The 22,953-nt window shown below is 41.6% G+C and overlaps 1 protein-coding gene across 1 annotated transcript in view; it reads right to left on the reverse strand.

The window, feature by feature from the left end:
• LOC127434213 (uncharacterized protein C18orf63) overlaps positions 1-22,617 on the reverse strand; it is a 56,496-nt gene extending 33,879 nt beyond the window's left edge. The window contains exons 1-3 of the mRNA XM_051686777.1: positions 22,484-22,617; positions 19,251-19,329; positions 10,127-10,187 (exon numbers count right to left, since the gene is read on the reverse strand). Coding sequence (XP_051542737.1) covers positions 10,127-10,187; positions 19,251-19,329; positions 22,484-22,617 — 274 coding nt within the window. The remainder of the gene's footprint in view (positions 1-10,126; positions 10,188-19,250; positions 19,330-22,483) is intronic.
• Positions 22,618-22,953: the final 336 nt, after the last annotated feature.

Genomic DNA, 22,953 nt, shown 5'->3' on the forward strand with positions numbered 1-22,953 from the left:
TCTGCGTTGGCACATCAACTGCCTAGAGATATTGGCAGTACTGCTCGCCCTGCGGAGGTTCCGGCCGTTGATCCAGAGCAAGCACGTGTTGGTCCGGATGGACAACACAGCGATGGTAGCATACATCAACCATCAAGGCGGTCTATGCTCCCGTTGCATGTCACAACTCGCCCGCCGTCTCCTCCTCTGGATTCAGCAGCGCCTCAAGTCGCTACGAGCCACTCACATCCCGGGCGACCTCAACACCGCAGTGGACATGCTGTCACGACAGATTATGCTCAGGGGAGAATGGACTCCACCACCAGGTGGTCCAGCTGATTTGGAGTCGATTCGGTCAAGCACAGGTAGACCTGTTTACTTTCCTGGAATCCTCCCACTGCCTGCTTTGGTACGCCCTGACCAAGGCACCCCTTGGTATAGATGTGCTGGCACACAGCTGGCCCCCTGGACTATGCAAGTATGCGTTTCCCCCAGTGAGCCTATTTGCACAGACCCTGTGCAAGGTCAGGGAGGACGAGGAGCAGATCATCCTAGTAGCACCCTACTGGCCCACCCAGACGTGGTTCTCGGATCTCACGCTCCTTGCAACAGCCCCCCCGGCGAATTCCCCTGAGGAAGGACCTTCTTTCTCAGGGACGGGGCACCATCTGGCACCCACGACCAGACCTCTGGAATCTCCACGTCTGGCCCTTGGCCCTTTTACTTTCATAACCTCCGTTCCCTGATGGAGGGAACGAGACATTGTGTCCCTCTTGCCACAATGCTGAACTACCCGCTGAAATGTCCGGGACCTTGTCTCGGCTCCTCAGCACAAAACCTGAATGAGTGGTTGCACACCAGCTCCTTTTATACCCTTATGTCCGGCATGCAAATTCTACTCGCCAATTCCCATTGGCCTTTTTTCAAAAAAGCAGAGGTGTTTGGAGCTCCCAGGAGTGACCTCTAGTGTCACTACATCGACACAATGTCTCGTTCTCTCCATCAGGGAATGGAGGTTACGAAAGTAACCATGACGATTTCAGCTTAATTTATAAAAAAAAAAAAAAAAAAAAACGTGATGGGGGAGCATTGAAATCTGGTAATACTATTAAATTTTTTTTGATAACGTGCTTGAAAACCCTTACATATTCGTAAAATGACAAAGAATGACAAGCGCATTTGTTTTATGCTATACCAAGTTCAAATTTATAAATTTTTCATAAAAAGGGCATTTCTACAATGGCATTGGTAACTTTTGCTCTTGGAGATGCTGCATCTTCGCCACTATTGTAGTGTCTGCGCAACACAAAAGAGCACAGTTTTTGATGGTTTGCATCGTCAGACATTGTTATACTATCTTCACATTGGCTCAATGTGTAATGTAACAACAATATTTTTTTCTGTTTATATTTGCAGTCATGAATAAACCAATTGTCCCTCTGCTCCCTAAATGTTCTTCAGTAAAGATTTACAATCTTTTGACTGCTGTTGTTCTTTTCCACAATGCATCACACAATAATTTCTCCTCCATTGAGTCAGTGTATGTAAAACCTTTGTATTTTTAATCAATGTCCCCATATAGTGCAAACTGCCCCTCCATTTACATTTTGTATCTTTAGTATATTTTGGAAATAGTTATGAATTGTTCCAAAATAATCAAATCGATTTGAGACAGATTTCAATTTTTATGACTAATTATACTAAATATAAGCCTAATATTTGAATTAATTAACAGGCCTACCTACTCAATTTACAAAAGTAAAAAAAAAAAAAATTAAACAAGCCTACGTAAAGACATTGTAATGTTAAACAGGGCGTAAAATATTTTAAAGCTAAAAAGACATTAATGCAGTGATTTTAAAGGTATATGTAACTTTATTGTACTTCAATTTCTTGCACACCCTGTTTTCCCATGGCACACCCAGAGCCTTGTTTCTGGCTACGCCACTGCCATGAACACAGTATAAAAGGTTTAATTGTGCTCAAGGACCGAACCACACAAGTTTTCAAGGTGTGACCTCCAACACAAGGGCACAAAACCATCTGATTATCTTATCATGTACTGACTTTCTCTTCAAAATATTTAATATCTACTAATGCTTTGTTGACAAACCATAATGGTTTATGACCTGCTCATTTGCTGTTGACTGGGAGCATCACACATATACATTTGATTGTTACATATCAGATGCTGTTAGTAGTAACATTACTTGTTAAACTGTCACAGTGATTCATCATCACATTGTTAAACTCCAAAGCTTAATGAATATGGTCTGATACTAGCACATGTCTATTGTTAAACTGAGGCTGAACTGAAAATAAAGTTGCTGACACATTTCTTGAGCCAAGGCAATAAAATATTAGCTCAGTAAAGGAGATAGAGGGAGCATCCAGTCTGTTAGCCTCCATGCATTACTCATTCCTGCACTAGAAATAAGGCTCAAGGTAAAGGTGATGCAACAGTTAGATTACACACCAGCAAAATCAGCCAGAAACTGAACTTTACTCTGATCTTACACTAGCAAGACCTTACTAAAAGCAATTTAAAACACAACAATCTTTTCTTTAGTGAGAATTGACTTGCGGTCATTGCCTAATGCCTGTGTCATATGAATGCACACAAGCAAAATTCATTCTTAATTTTTTGCAGTCTATCACAATCATGTGGTAATAATGAGGCTTTTGTTGGTGTATTGTCTCAGGGATATTTTCTCTCACCTGCAATAAGGTATTGGCCAGCTTTGTTCCATTTGGGGGCCAGTTTAGCAGTCACTGAATAAGACAAACAGGTCTGCAGAATGGAAGGCAAAACCCTCTGTGGAGGGTTGAACTAGGAAAAAGAAAGACATTATGATTAGCCTAAAGAGTACGAGCCTGATCTCATAAAATTACGTAACTATGGCGACATAATGCAAAATTATATTATGTGGTTCATTACCGTTAAAACCGAATTAAATGTTCTTTTGAGGTTATTGCTCTATAGTGTTTTAGATGGAGCTGTCAAAATTAACTAATTTAATGCACATTGCAGTGACTATGCAATATGGATGTGCCCGAAGCCAAATACCTTATTTGGACAGGCACGAATAATGACTTCAAAACGAATAACGGATTCATCCAAATAATATAAAAAATATTTGTATGACTGATTATCCAAAAAGCACAAGGATAAAGCGACATTTCAAATAAACATATCCAAAATAACAACGAATTTATGAATCTGTGCAGCCAGTATTTCTAAAGTGTAAACCTTATGAATGAAAATGCACAGGTTGTGATTTCAGTTCGGATGGGCATGGTCTTGACTCTGTTTGCGGTCTCTGTTAATTGTGTGCTTCTGCAGCTTGTCAAGTGTAACATTAACTAAGATACGACATCGTATACACTTTCCACTCCTTGAAATGTCTATGTTAATGTATCACATGATTCACAAGTGATTCCCATGTATTTATTTATAGCCTAAACCTGAGCGCGATGTTAAATTCCTGACCTGAAGTAATTTAACGTCGGAGCTCATCTTTCCGTCTCTTAAAGTTGACCACATTTATATTTGAGAATGTTAAGTGTTCTTGAACGCTGGTAAGGCGCTATATCAATTTTAAATTATTAATATTTAACTAAATAATGGTGTCCTATCATTAAAATTCCTGATAGACTTGCAGGACTTTCACCTGTTTGTAGGCTATATTGATTTCATTTTCATTTTTTTAATGTTTGAATTTGTATTAATTATTACTGCAAAATGTCTGTAACGTTAGCTGGCAGGCTGGCAAGCAGATGATGACGATGAAATGTAGAACCCAAGTGCAGTTTATTCATTAACGTGAACGAGAACAAAACATAAACATGAACTAGACTAGACTTGACTTAGTCAAGTCTAGTGACTAAACATGGAGAAGTCTGGGGCTTGGCTGTGACATGGCATGGAGCAGACTGAGGCGTTGCTGTGACATGGCACGGAGCAGGCTGAGGCGTTGCTGTGACATGGCACGGAGCAGGCTGAGGCGTTGCTGTGACATGGCACGGAGCAGGCTGAGGCGTTGCTGTGACATGGCACGGAGCAGGCTGAGGCGTTGCTGTGACATGGCACGGAGCAGGCTGAGGCGTTGCTGTGACATGGCACGGAGCAGGCTGAGGCGTTGCTGTGACATGGCACGGAGCAGGCTGAGGCGTTGCTGTGACATCACATGAAGCAAGCTCAGGATCTAGGGTAGAAGGTGGCACAAGCTCGGCGGCCATGACGTGGCACTCTGGCTCGGCGGCCATGACGTGGCACTCTGGCTCATTATCCGCCTCCCCCACAGTGAAAGTTGAACCACTTATCTGCCGGGCAAGGTCGATATTTTGAGCTAGATTGAAGGTAATCCAACTGCCAGGCATCCAGAAGTGCACTGGCTCATTTAAGCCTGCACGAAAAAAGTGTTGAGGGCGATCTCATTGAATTCCACCTCATATGCCAGGATGCAGAAGTCCTCTATGTAGTCTTCTATGGCACGCTTTCCTTGACGTAGACATATTAGTAGATCTGCTGGGTTCATTTTGGGGGGTCAGGTATTCTGCAACTTTAGCTGGCAGGCTGGCAAGCAGGCGATGACAATGAAGTGTAGAACCCAAGTGCAGTTTATTCATTAACGTGAACGAGGAATTGACTTGACTGGACTTGACTTGACTTGACTTGACTTGACTTGACTTGACTTGACTTGACTTGACAACGATGTTACACCAACATTCAATACATTCAATACCTGACCCAGACACAATGGAAACATGAGACTTAAATACATGGACATGGGAAACATAAACCAATGAACAAACAGAACTCTAAACAAGATAACAATACAATGAGCATAAACCAATGACATGATAGAACCAATAACAAGACTATGAATCACTGGGACACAGACACAAAGAAAATGAGGGAAACAGGATGATCACATGACTTGACATGGAAACAGGGAATCACATGACATGGCAGGGAAACAGGAAATAACATGACATGGAACTACTTTTCAAAATAAAAGACATAAACACAAAACATGAACATGAACACATCTAGACGTGACAATGTGTGCTTAACATTTCACATTTTGCTTGACACCTCCTGTCTTCAGAATAATGTTATACATGCACAGACAACCGAAAATTGTGTTTCATGCAGATTTTAATATCTGAAATACCAAGAGAAACCACAACATATTCCACAGTTAATGTAGCCTACAAATTCAGTTTCATATGGTAAGAAAAAAAAAGAATAAAATCATATTTTTTAAAATAATAATTGTATAATAATAATAATAATAATAATAATAGTAATTATTATTATTATTATTAGACTATTATTATGAAAAGGCATATTTTATTTATAGAAACTATAAATGTAAGAGTAACAGTTTAAAATGGGCATTTCATTTAGTTTTGACGCACTTCCGGTTTAAGCCCCGCCCACACCCGGTTCTATCTGAATACAGAGACAGATACAGATAATTTTGTCATTTGAACAGATACATGGAGACTGGTTCTTTCAATTAATCAACCTCCCACTTAGTCTTACTTTTGATACTTCTTACTTGAATTGGTGCTGTTTTAGTACATTTCTATTTTCATAATGTGGAAGGCTTTGTTTGGAAAATGTTAATAAAGCATTACTGTTATATGTTGTTTTGTTTTCTTTCCTAAGAAGTAAATAAATGCATGTTGACAGGAAGAGAAGTATATATATACAGTGCATCCGGAAAGTATTCACAGTGCTTCACTTTTTCCACATTTTGTTATGTTACAGCCTAATTCCAAAATGGATTAAATTCATTATTTTCCTCAAAATTCTACAAACAATACCCCATAATGACAGCTTAAAAGAAGTTTGTTTGAAATCTTTGCAAATTTATTAAAAATAAAAAACAAAAAAAATCACATGTACATAAGTATTCACAGCCTTTGCCATGACACTCAAAACTGAGCTCAGGTGCATCCTGTTTCCACTGATTATCCTTGAGATGTTTCTACAACTTGATTGGAGTCCACCTGTGGTAAATTCAGTTGATTGGACATGATTTGGAAAGGCACACACCTGTCTATATAAGGTCCCACAGTTAACAGTGCATGTCAGAGCACAAACCAAGCCATGAAGTCCAAGGAATTGTCTGTAGACCTCCGAGACAGGATTGTATCGAGGCACAGATCTGGGGAAGGGTACAGAAACATTTCTGCAGCATTGAAGGTCCCAATGAGCACAGTGGCCTCCATCATCCGTAAATGGAAGAAGTTTGGAACCACCAGGACTCTTCCTAGAGCTGGCCGTCTGACCAAACTGAGCGATCGGGGGAGAAGGGCCTTAGTCAGGGAGGTGACCAAGAACCCGATGGTCACTCTGACAGAGCTCCAGCATTTCTCTGTGGAGAGAGGAGAACCTTCCAGAAGAACGACCATCTCTGCAGCACTCCATCAATCAGGCCTGTATGATAGAGTGGCCAGACGGAAGCCACTCCTCAGTAAAAGGCACATGCAGCCTGCCTGGAGTTTGCCAAAAGGCACCTGAAGGACTCTCAGACCATGAGAAACAAAGATTGAACTCTTTGGCCTGAATGGCAAGTGTCATGTCTGGAGGAAACCAGGAACCGCTCATCACCTGGCCAATACCATCCCTACAGTGAAGCATGGTGGTGGCAGCATCATGCTGTGGGGATGTTTTTCAGCGGCAGGAACTGGGAGACTAGTTAGGATCGAGGGGAAGATGAATGCAGCAATGTACAGAGACATCCTTGATGAAAACCTGCTCCAGAGCGCTCTGGACCTCAGACTGGGGCGAAGGTTCATCTTCCAACAGGACAACGACCCTAAGCACACAGCCAAGATAACAAAGGAGTGGCTCCGGGACAACTCTGTGAATGTCCTTGAGTGGCCCAGCCAGAGCCCAGACTCGAACCCGATTGAACGTCTCTGGAGAGATCTAAAAATGGCTGTGCACTGACGCTCCCCATCCAACCTGATGGAGCTTGAGAGGTCCTGCAAAGAAGAAAAGGAGAAACTGCCCAAAAATAGGTGTGCCAAGCTTGTAGCATCATACTCGAAAAGACTTGAGGCTGTAATTGGTGCCAAAGGTGCTTCAACAAAGTATTGAGCAAAGGCTGTGAATACTTATGTACGTGATTTTTTATTTTTTTATTTTTTTTTTTTTAAATAAATTTTTGAAAGATTTCAAACAAACTTCTTTCACGTTGTCATTATGGGGTATTGTTTGTAGAATTTTGAGGAAAATAATGAATTGAATCCATTTTGGAATAAGGCTGTAACATTACAAAATGTGGAAAAAGTGATGCACCGTGAATACTTTCTGGATGCACTGTATATACAGTCAAACTTCAGCACTTTCAAAATCTGTGATTTAATGCAATTAACTATTATAAATTATGAGATTAATCGAGAAATTAAACATTTTAATCGACTGACAGCACTAGTTTTAAATCATCTAAACCGACCACCCTACCCTAAACCTTAATCCTAAACCTAACCAATAGTGTCATAAAAAGCAAATGTGAGATGAAAAACAAAATTGCTGATGCAACTACATCATATTATGGTGCTTTTGGACACTTTCGGCAGACACGTCAACTCTGGTACCCTCAGGACTCGTACCGCGGTTCTTTTGCATCACACTTCATGCAATCAATTGAGCTACAACGCAATTTGATCACACTCAAACAAGCTTGTAAATGTAGTTGGTTATGTAACGCAAACGTTAAAATGCATCGCCTTGCACTATAAAGTACACTATAGTAAAAATGTTTTGATGTCATGACATTGCATTGTGTGAGGAACAGGGCAAACAGTGTTTATGAACTGATAATCGGCCATTTTACCTGATTTCTGTGAAAGTGAATAAAGTCATTGTTTTAGCACTTCTAGTGTTTATTTCAACAGCGAACTGCTGCAATACATGCAGTACAACAAGTAATGTAAAAATAATTTAGCAAAAATGTAGGTACAGTAACGTGATTCTATGAGACCAGGTAGAAGAGTATTGTACTGTAACTTAGAGTAACTAACCAAAGTTTAGGAGGTGAATAAAAAGTCTGTAATAGACAGTTTTATTTATATTTGGCTCCTTAACACAGAATTTTGCATCTCTCAACTGGCTATTGGTCTTTTTAGTGCTAAGTATTAGCCTATGTCTTAATTTAGTTTAACTGTATTTTTTTAAATTGTAATTTTGCTTGTTTAATGTTGCGTATGATTTTTATCCTGATATGCCATGTTTCACATGCATAGCACTTTATACTGCAACAAAAAGTACTTTATAAAAACAATTTGAAATTATAATTCACTTTTAAGCCCTATGTCAGGCATTTTAATTTAAATGCTACTTTTAGTTAACTAGTCATCTTGAAACCCATCATACATACTTTGGGCTACGCGCAACAACCGTGCGCAACGTCTTATCCAATTTTTATACAGCGCAAAGCACAAGTGGGCGTGTGTGGGAGTGTTTGTGCTATTGTGGGTGTATGCATGCAAATGGTGGGTGTATCGTATGTTAATTACAATTTTGTATTTTCCTGAGAAATACTGTAGGCTGTTGCACTAAAACCACGTCTTAACTCAGCGCAAAGTTCAAACTCTGTTCCAGCATTTGCAGTTTGGAGATTTCACCAGCAGGTGGAAATAAAGTTCATGTCCAAACTCTGAAAATGTTGTGGAACACCAAATTATGTCCCTGCTGGTCGGAGTTGTAGCCGTCTTATATGCAGGGTCAGTTCTGGGGGGGGACAGAAGCCTGGCCCCCATATGTGCCCCCCCACTCACAGCAGAAGTGAATTGCGTGTCAATACAATCACTGTTAATACTAGCCATGATTTGTGTGTCAGTAAATGGAAATTATTAAACGATTAATAATACTTACATTCTCTGTCATTTAATGGAGCGTACATCCAAATTCTGAGGAGAAGCACATTTTCCATGCGTATAAAAGGAGCGTGTCACTGTCATAGAAATATGCCCGAAAATCATCAAGGACATATTTAATGCACAAAATAACGTAATTTTAAATTCTTCTAATTCATTGAATACAGTCCATTTACACAACCAATTTTTTATGAATGTGCTGTCCTGGTTTATATCACTGGTGCTTGAAGGAATGAACTATATAATAGGACACAGATGGTGGAATAATAACTGGAGAAATCCTCAGAATTAAATTGCACTTAATCCAGCCTATTTGCGTGTTGCGCGTGCAATTTCACCATACCTACTTGCGCCTACACTTAGCGCATGCTTGCAAGAAAATACTGAAATTTCATGGCAAATTTTGGCACAGGGAAGCGTATAAATGCGGAGAGAGACAGGGGAAACCCACAAGCCCACCGTCTTAGGTTAAGAGATGTATTAACCTTTCACATTCACTGCTTGTATTAGTCTGGACTAATTTAACTGTTGTCAGCTTTTTTTTATTTTATATCCAAAATGTGTATGCCTGATAATATAAGTATTGGGAAGCAACAGTGTGCCGACTTTGTTCAGTTTTCAGTTATTCAGTCGAACAACTGTTGTAATTTGAATGTGTGCTTCACATTTATTGGGACATACAGTATAGCTATCAATGACTGTCTGGAGTGTTTTAGTGGATTTTGTAAATTGCTTGCATGTTTTCATTCTTTCATTTTTGGTTCCATACATGTAGTACCCAGATGGCGTTCGCTCTGCAAAGATGTTAGCCAATCAGAACAGTGGCCGTGTCTCAAAGATGTACTACGGGTAAAACAGAGCATTTCAGACAGAAGGCTAAACACAGTGTAGAAAAAGGTCATGTAATACTACATTATGACTGTTTTTTGTGCAAGAAAACTTTACGAACATAATAAGTGGACCTCAAGGAAGAAAATAAAATAAAAATCCATGACATGAATCCTTTAATTGGCATGTTTCAGTATGTAGTGTCTATACATAGTCAATAAGAAAAATCCATAAATTAGTATATATCCCAAAAAAGAGTGACTTCTGCATGGCATAGTCACTATTTAACCAGCCAAAATGTTTATGGTTAGACTGAACTCATGCAGCAATAGAAATGTTTGAGAGATTTGTCTGGACATACATGACTTCAAATCTGTGTTAGGCAATTGTTTACTTAAGGGGCTAAAAATTCCCTTTAAACCAACCTGTAGATCATGTTTCTCTGCAAAGGCCTGGATGACGCCTCTCTTGTAACAGGCAATCTAAGAAAGAGTGCACGGAAGAAAGAATAGACAGTTAAACAAAATACCATGTACATGCTACCTCAGATCAGGATCAAAGCTGATAATCAAGGACTTCAGAAAAGGGTCACAAAAAATTTCATTCAGTACTCAATCTGTAGTTGCAGCGCTAAAAAGCCACGTCGCCTTTCCGTTTTGGCTACACAAGTACAAAAGACATGAAAGTTACATAGTGTTCCCATCTGACAACACATTCAAAACATTTGTAAAAACTCAAAAAATGTGCATTAGATTCAAATCAAAGGCAATATTGAATGCGTAACATGGGGCATCTTGTTGGCTGCCTATGACACTTCCTGTGTAAGCTGCTGATTTAATTGGCCTCAGTTCAAGAAAGGAAAACAGATTACAGAGTGTGGAATGTGCCTCAAATATTTTGCTTGCACGGGACATGCCTTAGCACGAGCTGTGCTGACACAGGCACACACAGATGTAAAGTCACGCACACATATTGGGAGACACTGCACTGACAGGTGCACATGCACGCAAAGTGATGCAGATATCACAAACACTTATAAAAAAGAAGCTTATTAACATGTAATGGCATGCAATGTGACCTAAATAACAAGTGTTCTGCCTAACATGGATTTTCTTTTATAAAATCTATTTTAGCCTCAAGTCATCATTAGATATAATCATCTTACATAAATAATAGCGATGGATATTATCGAATAATTTTGTAGTTGAGTATGTTAACTTGCACAAAAATGACTAATCGTTTACTTAAATTAAAACGTAAATTAAAAATAACAGCTATGACAATTACATGAAATGTATATTTTGTTTTATTCACAAAAGTTACCAAGGACAGTTTCTGTTTTAGCTAGCTTCAACAAACTTTGGGTTTCCTTTGGAAATAAAAAAATGAAATAAACAATATGCATCTAATGACATTTCTTTGCAATTTCCAATGAATTAATCACTCAATTGTAACTGCGTATTTTGGTGAGAGATTCAGAGGGACAGTACGGTATAATTCAGAGTTGCCTCTGGCAGGTAAATATGCAAAATAAAATAATTTTTCTATTTTCGAGAAGTATTTTTAATAGTCAGTTATTTGGTGCTGAACGAGTACTCGATTTCTTGATTACTTGTGCACATACCTAATAAATAATACACACAAACATATAGTACTGTATGTCTGTGACTTTCATTGGATACCTTGAATCTCAAGTGTTTTATTTTAGTGAAAACTAAAACGTCAGTGAAAATAAAATGGCATTTTGTGATAAAGAGCAAGTAGGGTTGTATTTGCCTGAATTGGATAATTACAATTTTTTGTCTTGTATTGAACCAGTTAATTTACAGTTGAAGTCAGAAGTTTACATACACTTAGGCTGAAGTCATTAATACTCATTTTTTAAACACTCCACAGATTTTATATTAGCAAACTATAATTTTGGCAAATCGTTTAGGACATCTACTTTGTGCATGACACGAGTAATTTTTCCAACAATTGTTTACATACAGATTGTTTCACTTTTAATTGACTATATCACAATTCCAGTGGGTCAGAAGTTTACATATAAGTTAACTGTGCCTTTAAGCAGCTTGAAAACTTCCAGAAAATGATGTCAAGCCTTTAGACAATTAGCCAGTTAGCTTCTGATAGGAGGTGTACCTAATCTGAGGTGTACCTGTGGATGTATTTTAAGGCCTACCTTCAAACTCAGTGCCTCTTTGCTTGACATCATGGGAAAATGAAAAGAAATCAGCCAAGACCTCAGAAAGTAAAGTGGACCTTCACAAGTCTGGTTCATCCTTGTGAGCAATTTCCAAATGCCTGTAGGTACCACGTTCATCTGTACAAACAACAGTACGCAAGTATAAACACCATGGGTCCACACAGCCAACATACTGCTCACGAAGGAGACACATTCTGTCTCCTTGAGATGAACGTAGTTTGGAGTGAAAAGTGCAAATCAATCCCAGAACAACAGCAAAGCACCTTGTGAAGATGCTGGAGGAAACAGGTAGACAAGTATCTATATCCACAGTAAAACGAGTCCTATATCAACATAACCTAAAAGGCTGCTCAGCAAGGAAGAAGCCACTGCTCCAAAACCACCATAAAAAAAAGACTACAGTTTGCAAGTGCTTCTTACTTTTGATCTTACGTTTTGGGGAAATGTCCTCTGGTCTAATGAAACGAAAATTGAACTGTTTGGCCGTAATGACCATCATTATGTTTGGAGGAAAAAGGGTGAGGCTTGCAAGCCGAAGAACACCATCCCAACTGTGAAGCATGGGGGTGGAAGCATCATGTTGTGGGGGTGCTTTGCTGCAGGAGGGACTGGTGCACTTCACAAAATAGATGGCATCATAAGGAAGAAAATTATGTGGATATATTGAAGCAACATCTCAGACATCAGCCAGGAATTTAAAGCTTGGTTGCAAATGGGTCTTCCAAATGGACAATGACCTCAAGCATACCTCCAAAGTTGTAGCAAAATGGCTTAAGGACAACAAAGTCAAGGTTTTAGAATGGCCATCACAAAGCCCTGACCTCAATCTGAGAGCAAGGAGGCCTACAAACTTGACTCCGTAACACCAGTTCTGTCTGGAGGAATGGGACAAAATTCCAGTAACTTACTGTGAGAAGCTTGTGGAAGGTTACCCAAAATGTTTGACCCAAGTTAAACAATTTAAAAGGCAATGCTACCAAATACTAACAAATTGTATGTAACCTTCTGACCCACTGGGAATGTGATGAAAGAAATAAAAGATTAAATAAATCACTCTCTCTACAATTATTCTGACATTTCACATTCTTAAAATAAAGTAGTGATCCTAACTGACCTAAGACAGGGAATGTTTTCTTCGATTAAATGTCAGGAATTGTGAAAAACTGAGTTTAAATGTATTTGGCCAAAGTGTATGTAAACTTCTGACTTCAACTGTATGTTACCACATGAAGCACATTCTTTTAGATTAACTTTTCTTAAGTGTACCTGTAGGTCTTATTAAATGACAAGGTTTGGGAATGGGATGTTATAAATTTATGTCCTCTTGCTCAGCTATTCACACTTTATTAGCTCTATGCGAGCTACAAAATACACCTTGACAGAAATTGAAAGCAAATAACACTGTAAAATGTGGTTACCTACAACATGATCACAAGTCGATGATGTTTCCGATACTTTGAGGTACCCTTGGATCAACCACATTATGCAGACTCACCGACATGCGTCATCTCCTCTTAGACATTTTTGCATTGGCTTCACAGTGTTTTCCTTCCCCTATGGCTCAACCGGAAGCGTGTTGCATCGGCAGCGTGGGAAACCCAGGTCCGAATTCCGCTTTGTAACCAGGAAGTAATCACATTCGCATAATCGGTGACGAGCATAATTTGGAGGTTGCATTTTTCTCTTTAACATTACATGTTTACTCCACTGATTGTTAGGTTTGGGGTTTGGGTTGGGTGGTTACGTTTATAAAATATGCATTCCTCTTCACTGTATTACAGCCTGTAATACGCAGGCATACGCTGGATGCCCATCTATCTTTCAATGGATTTGGCCTATGCCCACCTAAAATGAGTTCCCCTTCTGTCACTATCTCGATCTTGTGTTGATATAGTGATACTAGATGTCGCTCTTGAGAGCCCCGAACACCTCAGATCTTTGAGAAAAGGCCAATGAGAACTGGCGAATGGAATTTGCATGCCACTCCCCTGGACATACGGGTATAAAAGGAGCTGGCTCGCAACCACTCATTCAGATTTTTTCTTCGGAGCCGAGCGGTTGTACTATCAGCGAGCTGAATACTACTGCTGTTCCATTCACCTCTTAAGAAGCGTATGCTGTTGCAAATACGGTGCATTTCCAGCTGCTTTATCTCCTTCTGCACGACGAGTGCAGATTTCGCCCCTGGGCGCTTCGACAGCGCTAAAAGTGTGTATATTCCTGCTAAAGAGTATATTTTCTCTATTAGAGCATACACATTGATGTTGAACGTCTTTTTAAAGACGCATCTTTATAAAGATATCTTTCCGTCTTTGTGTGATTCCTGGATGCGGTCGTTATCTCACCACTTCCGACGGCCACGGGTGCTGCCTCATGTGTCTGGGCAGTGATCACACTGAGGCAGTGTTCGTGGATGGTTCATGTTCTCATTGCGAGAATATGACCATGGCAATGTTGCGGTCGCAGCTTTCCTTCTTCCGGGGGAAAGCCACTCTAGCCGCCCCCCTTGCCTCGCCTTTTACCTCCAGGTACGAGGGCGGCCCGGCTGGTGCATGGAGCAAGGTAAGTGCTTCGAGGGTCCCCTCAGCACAGCCACGAGTTCGAGACGAAATGAGGCTCCTCGACATAGCACCCCCTGCTTGCTCCCGCCGCGAGGCCCCACCCACAGGTACATTAAACGCGATCGTCCCCTTACGGAGCTTGGACGTGTGGCTAGCACTTTCCAACCCATCGTGGTGTTTAATCAGGACCATCCGACTCGGCTACACGATTCAGTTCATCAGGCACCCGCCCCGGTTCAGCGGGGTCCGCTTCACTTCGGTGAGGGGGCGAGAACGCCGCCACCTTGCGTGCGGAGATCGCAACCCTTCTGAGCAAGGGCATGATAGAGCCTGTCCCTCCAACCTTGATGAAGAAAGGGTTTTACAGCCCTTACTTCATCGTACCAAAGAAAGGCAGTGGGTTGCGTCCAATCTTGGACCTGCATGTTCTGAACCGGGCCTTGCACAGACTCCCGTTCAAGATGCTGATTCCAAAGCACATTTTGGCGTGTGTCCAGCATCAAGATTGGTTCACGTCTATGTTCTACCTCGACACAGACCCTTCCTATGGTTTACTTTCGACGGCCGGGCGTATCAGTACAAGGTCCTCCCCTTCGGCCTGTCCCTGTCCCCTCGTGTCTTCACGAAAGTCGCAGAGGCAGCTCTTGCCCCGTTAAGGGAAGTGGGTGTCCACATACTCAACTACCTCGACGACTGTCTGATTCTAGCTCACTCTCGAGAGTTGCTATGTGCACACAGGGGCCTCATGCTCAGGCACCTCAGCTGGCTAGGGCTTCGGGTCAACTGGGAAAAGAGCAAGCTCCCCCCGGTTCAGAGCATCTCTTTTCTCAGCATGGAGTTAGACTCAGTCTCGATGATAGCGCGCCTCACGAGCAAGCGCTCGCGGTTGGTGCTGAATTGCCTGAAGTTGTTCAAGCAGAGAACAACGGTTCCACTGAAACACTTTCAGAGGCTCCTGGGGCATATGGCATCCTCGGCACCGGTCATGCCACTAGGGTTGATGCATATGAGACCGCTTCAGCACTGGCTTCAGACTCGAGTCCCGAGATGGGTATGGCGCCTTGGCACACGTCGCGTGGCCATCACGCCGATCTGCCGCCACTTGTTCAGCCCTTGGACAGACCTTGCATTTCTACGGGCAGGAGTTCCCCTACAGCAAGTGTCCAGGCGCGTCATCATTACGACAGACACCTCCAAGCGAGGCTGAGGAGCAGTGTGCAATGGGCATGCAGGACTGGCTCCAGGACAGGACGGCGACTGTGTTGGCACATCAACTGCCTCGAGTTGCTGAAAGTATTGCTCGCCCTGCAGAGGCTTTTGTCGTTGATCCGGGGCAAGCATATGTTTGTCCAGATGGACAACACAGTGACAGTAGCGTATATAAATCGCCAGGGCAGCTTACGCTCACGTCGCATGTCACAACTCGCCCACCGTCTCCTCCTATGGAGTCAGCGGCGACTGAGGCCACTGCGGGCCACTCACATCCCGGGCAACCTCAACGCCACAGCGGACGCGCTGTCGCGGCAGGTGATGCTCAGGGGAGAGTGGAGACTCCACCCCCAGGTGGTCCAGCTGACTTGGTTTGGCAAAGCACAAGTAGACCTATTTGCCTCCTGAGAAACCTCCCACTGCCAGCTCTGGTATTCTCCGACGGGGGCCCCCCTCAGCCCAGACACGCTGGCACACAGCTGGCCCCGGGGGCTGCGCAAGTATGCGTTCCTCCCAGCGAGCCTACTTGCACAGACCCAATGCAAGGTCAGGGAGGATGAGGAGCAGGTCACCCTTGTGACCCCGTATTGGCCCACCCAGGCTTGGTTCTCAGACCTAACGCTCCTCGCAACAGCCCCTACCTGGCGAATTCCCCTGAGGAAGGACCTTCTTTCTCAGGAATGGGGCACCATCTGGCACCCACGCCCAGACCTCTGGAACCTCCACATCTGGCCCTTGGACAGGACGTGGAAGACATAAGTGGCCTACCACCAGCAGTGGTAGACACGATCACTCAGGCCAGAGCTCTCTCCACGAGGCAGCTTTATACCCTGAAGTGGCGTCGGTTCACAAATTGGTGTTCTTCCCGAGCTGAAGACCCTCAGAGATGTGCAGTCGGGTCAGTGCATTCCTTCCTACAGGAGAGGCTGGAGGAATGGCTGTCCCCCTCCATCTTGAAGGTGTATGTGGCCGCCATAGCGGCACACCACGATACAGTGGACGGTAAGTCCTTAGGGAAGCACGACCTGATCATCCGGTTCCTGAGAGGTGCCCGGAGGCTGAATCCTCCTAGGCCATGCCTGTTCCCCTCATGGGAACTCTCCGTGGTCCTCCTGGGCCTTCGCGGAGCCCCCTTTGAGCCGCTAGAGTCAGTCGAGTTGAAAGCCCTCTCCTTGAAAACGGCCCTCCTGATTGCGCTCACCTCCATCAGAGGGTCGGGGACCTGCAAGCATTCTTTGTCATCGATACCTGCCTGGAGTACGGCCCGGGTGACTATCACGTAATCCCCTTCGGGAATACGAGCACACTCCACAAGGAGCCTGGCATCCTCGTGGGCACTGGCCCATGGCACCTCTCTAGCAGACATCTGCAGGGCAGCGGGCTGGGCGACACCCAATACCTTTTTTACAATCTCCGGGTTAAGCCGGTTTCATCCCGTGTTCTGTCAGGTATGAACAGGTAAGTTCTGGAATACGGACAGTTGGCTGGTTGTATCGCTTGCGTATAGCACCTTTCCCCTCCAAAAGAGGCGAAGATGTGCGTTTCTTTTCCCATGCTAGTTCATGAACCCGTGAACCCTGGATGTCCTTCCTTCCTAGCCCTGTGGCTCGCGAATTCAGCGGAGGAATTCACAGCCGGAACCAGTACATGTGCTAATATGCCCTTACTGAGGTAGGTGCTCCACAGGTGCCGGTTACTCCGGTAACCCCCTGTGATGTATTTTCCGCAGTACGTTCTCCCTGTCAGCAGACCTGCGTCTCCCTTCGACAGAGCCCTCTCTGTCCCGGTCACCGTGTTTGTAGAGCTCCTCCCCTTTCAGGCAGGACCTACCACCGTGCCTCTTCCATTTTTGGGGCGTTGGGGGAGGCTACATGCAGACCGGTGCACCTGCTACTACGCACGCAGCAGCATGCTTGCACCTGCACCGGCAGTCCAAGTAACACGGTTCAGCTAGTTGTGGCGTTTCATATTGGGACCCCTAGTGTCACTACATTGACACAACGTCGAGTGAGTGACAGAAGGGGAACGTCTCGGTAACTGTCGTAACCTCCTGCCCCCCTGCCACAACGCTGTACTACCCACTGAAATGGCCGGAACCCTGTCTCGGCTCCTCAGCACAAAACCTGAATGAGTGGTTGCGAGCCAGCTCCTTTTATACCCCTATGTCCGGGGGAGTGGCATGTAAATTCCACTCGCCAGTTCTCATTGGCCTTTTCTCAAAGATCTGAGGTGTACGGAACACATTTTTTAATTTGTTAATAAATGGAAAATAAATGTAAAAAAAAATCTTTGAATGGTTCTTTAAATGGTTTCAGTTTTTTTATAACTTTATAAGTGTGTTTATTATTTTTTTAAATGACAATGTTCTGAATGTATACTAGTTGGCTTGAATGATGTGAACAGTAAAAATTAAAAAAAAAAAATAATAAAATAAAAACTATCTATGCCAAAGAGTGTAATACATAAAATGTGTACATCTAATAGTGTCATTGGGGGCTGAGCCCCCCCTAAGATTGAAACCCTAGAATCACCCACACCTATGTACAGCATAAAACAACTCGCTTTTGGCACCCCTCTGTTCACCCAGAAAATGAGAAGTAAACTATTTAAAAAAAAAACGGTGAAATGCCATTCATACAATGTGTTTGTAGTGTTTATTTGGAGTCCCACAGAAACCGTACACCTACACCTGTCCCTAAACCTAACCCTAATGTTAACTCTACCTAACCACCAAGATCAAAAAATTAAAAGCTTGCAAAATTAATAGTTTTGTTGTAAACTTAAGTTATACTGAATACAATCACACCGCCGTAACACTAGGTGGTGACAGTGAGGAGAAACGAGATGAAAATGAAAAGGAGAAGAAGCTAGCGATGCTAAGCTAATATGCTGACCGGTTAGCTTATGAGCTAACTGGGAAAAACAGAACAGAGAAATTTTTTATTTCACCATTTATATCTTTGGTTTAATAATGTGATATGTGACATATTATTTCAAATGTATTCTTTATAACTTTACAACATATTTACATTTTGAGACAACATGAATCACACAACAACTGCATAATTTTAAAAGGATTTTAAAAAAAAAGTTCTTTCAGTCAATATAATCGCTTTGTGATCCAATGGCGGCGTTTCTTGGACTGGGCGTGTCGTGTAATAGGTGTTCCTTGTCGTCTTGTGAGACACAGACAGATACACTTGGAGAAAATAGAGCTCATATGTGCCCATACGCCCAACAACACTTAATGCTTTGGCCAATGGGGGCAATGTTTCAAATTTCAGTAAGCACAGACCAATTTTAGCTAACGCTTTAAAAATAGTGTTGTTGTTGTTGTAACCTAATGTATTCAGGTTGATTCAGTGATGTTAAACAATATTTTTGACTTGGATAAAACCAGTTAATTCAGGTTGAAGCACATTTTTAGGTTAACATTTTCAGTGCAGTTAATGCATTTTTATTAAAGAGATCATATTTTTAAGAGATGCCATAAACTGATTATTAACACGTAATTAATATAATCACTAAACTGTGATCACCTGGGCTCGATATGTGGTCATCATACTTACAGTCATTACAACAGTGATGCCCCCAAAATGCCCCAACACAGGTGAAGCAATGATGTCTGGATACAAGAGCACGAGTTCTCTGAAAGACAGAAAAAAATGTTTTGATTTGTTTTTTTTATCTGTGAGAGTGAATGAAACTGCATGATAGAGACTGATTAAGTTTTTATTATTTAAAATCTTCAGGGTATTTTAGAAGTCAAGTTAATGAAACATTACATGTTTTATCAGAATAGACAGCAACCACGGTGTTTGTTCAGTTGCATGCTTTCTGTACAGATCCAAATGTCATACGAATCTAATGCTATTTCACCCTAAATCTTAGCTGACTCGTATTGCTTTACTGTCACCTTTGGCTTGCTCACTGTGGGCACTGATTGGTGGCCAGTGTTGGGTAAGTTACTCTATAAAAGTAATTAATTACTAACTACTAATTACATCTTCTACAATGTAATTAGATGACTGTACTAATTACTCTGTCTGAAAAGCAATTGCATGACATATTACTAATTGATCCTACTCTCCACCCTCTCTACTTTGGGCATCACAGGAACTGTGCTTGACTGGCTTAATTCCTATCTCTCAGGTAGGTCCTTCAAGGTTAATCTGGAGAGGTGAGGTGTCCAAGTCACATCAGCTACTCACTGGGGTACCTCAGGGTTCAGTGCTCAGGCCACTTCTCTTCTCTATATACACAACATCACTGGAACCCCCTCATTCAATCACAGGGTTTCTCTTACCACTGCTATGCCAATGACACACAGCTCTAATTGTCTTTCCAGCCCAACAACACCACAGTGACTGCTCGAATCTCTGACTATTTGGCAGAGATCTCGGCCTAGAAGAAGGAACACCACCTGCAACTTAACCCAGCCAAGACTGAGCTCCTCGTCTTTCTAGCCAACCCTGCCGTTGAACACAACATCACCATGCAGCTGGGTTTAACTACAGTAACGTCTTCCTAAACAGTCAGAAATCTAGGGGTAACCATCGATAACCAACTAAATTTCACAGACCACATCTCAAAGACAGCACAATCATGGAGATTTACACTCTACAATATCAGGACGATAAGACCCTTCCTCTCTGAACATGCCACACAACTTCTTGTTCAGTCACTTGTCATAACTAGACTGGACTACTGTAATGCTCTCATTGCAGGCCTCCCTGCATTGGGCAGTTAGACCCATGCAAATGAAATAGAATGCAGCTGCACATCTGGTCTTTAATGAACCAAAGAGAGTGCATGTTACACCACTCCTTGTCACTCTCCACTGGCTGCTGGTTGATGCACCTATCATATTCAAGGTTCTGATGCTGGCATACCGAACAGTCACTGAGTCTGCTCCAGCATACCTAAAATAATTTCTGCAGAGCTACGTTCCCACCAGAAGCATGCAGTCGGCTAAAGAACGGCGCCTTGTTGTACCAACACAAAGAGGCACCAAAACACTTTCCCGGACTTTCGGCTTCATTGTACCATGTTGGTGGACTGACCTTCCCAACTTCATCCGTGAAGCTGACTCACTTTCTGTCTTCAAAAAACAGCTAAAAACACATCTTTTCTATGAGCGCTTTGGATAAAAGCATCTGCCAAATTAATAAATGTATATGTAAATGTACTAATTACTTTCTAAAACCCTTATCAACCTCGACTAGATGAAAAATACAAGGATAGACATAAAAATCTTTCAAATAAATAATATAAAATCAAATAAATTATTCATGAACTGGCCAAAGAATTTAAGGGGGCAGCGTTAAATTAGAAAACATATATTTTAACATTTGATGTTACATTTCAATTTTAAATTCACTATTGTTTTATATAGAATTGTTCTATATTCTAACGCAATTACATCAGAAGTAAATGCAATTAAATTACTGAAAAATTAAGAGTAATCCCTTAACTTTTTTCAATTAAAAAGTAATTTAATTACAGTAATTAATTACTTAGTAATGCATTACACCTACTGCATTACACATGTATCTTGGGTCTACTGTAGGAGTAGTGCATGGGAAAACAAAAACTCTTAACAAAATGTCTTGTAGTGGCCTGGGTAAGGTTGCACCAGCTGTGCGTAAGTTCTCAGGTAAGTTAAGAGGTAAAGTTCACACTAAGGGCTTAGTAACTACTAGTTAGTTTGTAACTAAGTCAGTGCTTAATTCGGTTGCACCACCTGTTCTTAAGGCAAGACATAACTAGTAGGACTTAAGCTCTCCATAAAGTAATGCAGTCACATAATATGACCTTTACCTGTATTGATCCAATAAGCAGCCTTCAAATTTGTACACAGAAGTGTTAAACAGCCGTGAATTTCAGTTTGATCTTGTTACGGTTGATGTTCAAACCTTGTAACCCTGTCAGATGTAATAAATTATATCCCCATTCAAATACGAAACGTAATAAAAGTAGGTTTAATAAATTGTATATTTTCCCTGTGTAAATAACAATAAATAGGAACTGTATCTAAAATAAATAAGGGTGATAAATAAATACTAATACAACAGGCTGGGAAAATAGACATTTATTCATTTTAATATCCTATATATATATATATATATATATATATATATATATATATATTGAATGTGTTGAAACTTGACACCGAGCGACGCATCCTAAAAACTGCACCGTTAGATCGGTTTCATGCTGAAGAGACGCTTAAAAGCACGTTTTTTCTCTCTCTCGTAAATGTAAATGAGTGTAAATGTCAACATCATGTATGTCGAAATGATTGATGCCTGTCACGCAAAACATGAGGTCATTGATGTCATTAAATGAGTCTGCTTTTTATTCCTTAAGTTACTCCTGGTCGGAGGCTGCCGTAAATATTTAGTTTATACGTATGTTTATGTCCTACATAAATGTAATGGTGCAACGGTCAAATATTTAGTAGTGCGTAAATTGTGACTTAGTGCCCATTTACACCACAACTAGGCTAAGTTGTAACGTACGTATAGCTGGTGCAACCGGTACCTGGAGGAGCTGAAACCAGTCGGGCCTTAAACAGTGGCATTCAGTGTGCCCATACAGTATAATTTCCCAAAAAAATGATGTCTACGTAAGCAGCTGAACAGAGACACAGCATTGCCTCACAGGAGAAATGAAATATATTTGCAGTGATGGGCATGTATGCTTTAACAGATATGATAGCATATCTTAACTGTAGCCTAATATTTACAACATTGTATTTGTTTTCTCTTTTCTTTTCTTTTTCTTTTCTTATTTTTTTCACCTGCAGGTTTTCATTTGCTTGTTTGTCAGCTCTCCTGCATCGAAAGTGTTCGGGAAGAACAAATTTACACAACATAAATTCCTCAGATCTGAAAGACTGATGAAAAACAAAGACTGTGACCCACTTCCACTCATTCTGGAAAAGAAAGAAAGAAAGGAAACAATGGGTTAATTTGGCCAAACCACTGATCTGTGACTAGCCATTATTAGTACGTTGCTATTTTGGCCCAACACTTAAGATCTAATGAGAATTTTGTGAGCTATTAATTTACCAGACAAATCAAAATAAACGTATATATGAAAGAAAGAAAGAAAGAAAGAAAGAAAGCAAGAAAGAAAAACTTTACCTCACAGTCTTATGTAATAAGTGTTGAGGTACTCTAGTACTACTATGGCGCGAGCTTTTGGCGGTAAGCGCGAGACACAATACTGGGATCGCGTGACAGTGCACAAAAGAATGTGTTTGATAAT

This window comes from Myxocyprinus asiaticus, chromosome 44, assembly GCF_019703515.2.
Source record: "Myxocyprinus asiaticus isolate MX2 ecotype Aquarium Trade chromosome 44, UBuf_Myxa_2, whole genome shotgun sequence".
Taxonomy (NCBI): domain Eukaryota; kingdom Metazoa; phylum Chordata; class Actinopteri; order Cypriniformes; family Catostomidae; genus Myxocyprinus; species Myxocyprinus asiaticus.